Source organism: Azolla caroliniana, unplaced genomic scaffold, assembly GCF_043228905.1.
Source record: "Azolla caroliniana isolate FFs.n. ecotype wild unplaced genomic scaffold, voAzoCaro1.0.p SCAF_20, whole genome shotgun sequence".
In the NCBI taxonomy this organism is placed as follows: Eukaryota; Viridiplantae; Streptophyta; class Polypodiopsida; order Salviniales; family Salviniaceae; genus Azolla; species Azolla caroliniana.
This window is the reverse complement of record NW_028230455.1, coordinates 14,176,612-14,180,593: the sequence shown is the minus strand read 5'-3', so window position 1 is coordinate 14,180,593 and position 3,982 is coordinate 14,176,612. Positions and strand designations below refer to the sequence as shown.

General features: G+C 41.3%; 1 protein-coding gene across 1 annotated transcript; it reads right to left on the bottom strand.

Annotated features, from left to right (window-relative positions):
- Positions 1-320: 320 nt before the first annotated feature.
- LOC147851177 (L-type lectin-domain containing receptor kinase VIII.2-like) lies at positions 321-3,131 on the bottom strand. The gene has a single exon (XM_087335526.1). It carries the CDS (start codon positions 2,642-2,644, stop codon positions 536-538), a length of 2,109 nt encoding a protein of 702 aa, XP_087191652.1. The 5' UTR covers positions 2,645-3,131; the 3' UTR covers positions 321-535.
- Positions 3,132-3,982: the final 851 nt, after the last annotated feature.

Genomic DNA, 3,982 nt, shown 5'->3' with positions numbered 1-3,982 from the left:
GCATGCATGGCAATTCACACATGAAAATCTAAATGTATGCATATCAGCACTCTCCTACAACACACACCATGCATACACACATACAACAATCAAATTTATACATATGCAATGAGCAAATGTCACACATTGCAAGAGGCCTTATACAATGCACACACACATAATCCAAAACAAATCATCTCTCGAGATGTGATTCACATAACATGTTGCTTTAAGTTACTAACCTAGCGAGTGGATGTACGGGAATAACATAGCGAGTGTATCATAAAAATGCCACGTTTGAGAACAAATTGTGTACCTAAATGCATATTCCAAAGGAAGAATGAATTGAAGATACTTTGTTTTATCATATCAATCCATGAAGCATGGATTTTTGACAAGTTGAATCCAATATGGAGTTAGAGTAATACAAAGAATTAAAGGAGGGGTTTGGGTTTAGAAAGAATTGGATAAACCCATGGAGCATTGGAGAGGATTATTGGCAAATTGAATAAAATCAAATGAGACATGGAGTTAGAGAGTCACAAGGATTTGGGGTTTAGAATGAATCCGAGAGGCATGATGACCGATAGCTATGTCCAGCCTCAGAGATGATGTCTTGCAAACTCACTGGCAAAGTGAGTAGGGCAAAAGAGGGGGTTGGCTTGAATAGTGGTAATTGTGGCATAAGAGCCTCCCCAGTGAGGATTTGCAAGACATATCTCATGGTCGGCCTAGCAATAGGGTCTGGATGTGAGCACGAAAGACCGACCAAAAGCATTCTCTCCATCTCTTTCACATCATAAGCGCCTTGCAATCTCTTATCACATGCTTCTAGGAGCTTCCCATGCCTATATAGACCCCAAACCCAATCCACCAACACATTCTCATTGGGTGGTACATCTTTCTCTAATGGCCTCCTACCACAAGCTACTTCCAACACTAGTGCCCCATAGCTAAATACATCGGTCTTCTCCGAAGCTTTTCCGGTGTGGATATATTCGGGCGCTAGGTAGCCCATTGTCCCTGCTGCGAGCGTGGCATCGGGGCTCTTGTTATGGTCTGTCACTTTTGCTAAGCCGAAATCTCCCAATCTTGCATTGAACTCTCCATCCAACATTATATTGCTGGCTTTCACATCCCTATGCACCACTTGTTGCTCACATTCATCATGAAGATAGACCAATGCCGATGCCACACCTGATATGATCTTGTATCGATGTTGCCATGGTAACACCGAGGCTGAATTCTTGTCGAAAAGCAGTTTATCTAAGCTTCCTTGCTCCATGTACTCATACACTAATAGAACTTCTTCTTTCTCATAGCACCAACCCAGTAACTGCACAAGGTTGCGATGCCGGAGCCGACCAATTATGGATAGCTCTGCAAGGAATTCACTCTTCCCTTCTTTGTTATTGTTGATCGAGCGTTTTACTGCGACTACACAGCCACTATCAGCTAAAACACCTTTGTAGACACTCCCAAAGGCACCATTTCCTATCACTCTACTTGAGTCAAAATACTTTGTGGCAATGCTTAGCTCTTTGTATGTGAATTTCCTTGGTGATCCAGACACAATGGTACCAACAAAACCATTAGACTTGTTGGCATTCCTATAAGCCGTCCAAGTCTTATATGCACAAGCCATTATTGCAAGGAGGATGAAGGAAAGCAAGAACGCCGAACCGATAGAGAGGCCTAGAAGGAGACCTGATTTGATGCATAATGTGCCCTGGCACTGTCTCCGCCGAGAAGATAGTGGTGAAAGTGTGATCACTTGTGAGTATGAAGTGGATGGATATGGTGATGTATATGTAGATGGAGAAGGGGATAGGGAAGGGGAAGGGGTAGTGCTCAATGAAGTAATGTGAAGGTTTGAAGAGAAACTCCATGAATATATGGAATGTAGCTCTTGTGACCCATCTGTAGAGGCAGAGAAACCCACATACATGGATTCTTGCACAAATTTGGGCAAGTAGAGCGAAGTACTCAAGATGGGAATTTGAGGCCTTTGCCCTGTATAGCTCATTCTCACTTCGAGTACTTGTAAAGTACTATTATACTCAATCCATGCACTAATAACATTCCCACTCTTAAGATTCAATCCAAAAGTACCCAAATCTACAGATTCAATGGAGTTTAAGCTACCCAAATCTAATCCCACGTGGTTGTCATTGATATCAAAGAGACTCACATCAAGATATGAATCAAACTCTATTGCTATGAATTGATAAGGTGGTTGGGCTGTAGTGTCCATTATTTTTGTATTGTTCACCAGGCCTAACCACTTACCGGAGCTACCCAAAGTGGTTTTATCCGAACAAATCACGAACGTTAGGCCATCTCCAGAAAGCACCGCATTAGAATTCGTGATGGAGAAGGAGAAACTTGTGTTGAAAGAGGCAGAGGTGTTAGTTGTGGATTCATATAATTGGATTGGTTCCACATACAATGCTCTGCCCACACTAGTGGCAGGGACTGAAGTATCTCTTGTTAGGCCTAAATTAGAGCTTTTTATGAAGCAATCGCCAAGTAGAGTGAGGTTTCTTGTTGTAGAGAAGCTATCAAAGATGAAGGAAGAAGCAATGGAAGTATCTTCAGCGTTGGTTGACACTAGAGTAACTGTGAATTGTGCTAAAATGAACAAAAACCACAGGGAATATGCCATGGTTTGGGTTGTAGAATTGATGTTGGGTTAAGCTCCAATTCATGGATAAAAAGGCAAAAGAAGGAAGAAAAGTGAGAGGTTAGAACGTGAGAAGAATTAGTGTGGAAGAACGAAGGAGAAAATTATGAAGATTACTGAGAAATTTACAGGGAGTATGGTGTAAAGGGCAAATGTGGAACAAAAGAAAGAGATTAGACGGGGATTCTAGTATTGTTTAGAGGTCAAATAATGAAGAAATGGGAGAAATTAGAAGATGGTTTTGGCTCCAATTCATGGATGGAAGGCAAACAAGGAAGAAATTTGAGAGGTAAGAATGAGGAGGCAGGCAGAAGGTGAGTTATTCATGGACTGAGAAGGCAAATAAGGAAGGAAGGTGAGAAATGAGATGGATTATTCATGGATATAAGGCAAATTTTAAGTAAGGCAAAAACGAAGGTCTAAATTGATGGAAAAGCAAAGAAGGAAAGGAAAAGTGAGAAATTAGGGATAGAAATCAGAAAAGGGTAGGGGAAAGGATCAAATTAGAGAGAAAAAAAAACCCCAAAAACAGAGCAAGATACTTCTTCTTTTTGTGTTAAGAGAGATTTTAGAGGTTGCAGAAACAAAGAGGAGAAAAAAAGAAGAGAGGAGGAGGGTTTTTAGCAATGGAAACAGAGGAGAGGCTATTTAAATTCGCTCTTTTTGTGAAAAAGAGCTAAAAAAGAAGAAGCAAAAAAGCTAGAAAACAGGGGAATCAAAACAGGCAGGCAGGCAGAGACAGACTATAGATAGAGATAGATATGTAGATAGCTACATGATCAAATCTCTTGCATTTTCATCGATTTACAATTCTGGCCCAAATCGAGAGATTCCAGGAGAACGTTGGAGAAACAGAGAGAGAGAGAGAGAGAGGCAGGGAGTTAGGCCCATCTGTCCCTTCTCTTTTCTCTTGACCTTATTGCTTTTTCTGCTTTTCTGCTTTTCTGCTTTCAACGCGTCTTTTTCTTCTTCGCAGGAGATCGATCCATTGACCTGGCGAACTTACCGTTGTCCTTGCACGTGGCACTCTTTCATTGGGTCCGATCCATGGTTACGTGGCAACTTTGGAAAACGGTGTTTTCCACGTGGCATATCACCATTCGCTCTCTCTCGTCCAAGGTTAGTCATGATTATTATATATCACGTTTTTTCCTAATTACCCAAATAACCCTGTAGGTTTATTTATTCATAGAATTAGCCTTCTCCTTTCGATCCCCTCCTTCACTCCACGTGGCATATCATCATTGGCTCTAAACTTTCTTATGTGGCATCGTGAATAGGAGGATGGTTCCGTGACAAGGGTTACCGGTAAATCAATAA

Coding starts and splice junctions, on each gene's coding strand:
- LOC147851177 (XM_087335526.1), bottom strand. CDS start 2,644: ATGGCATATTCCCTGTGGTTTTTGTTCATTTTAGCACAATTCACAGTT.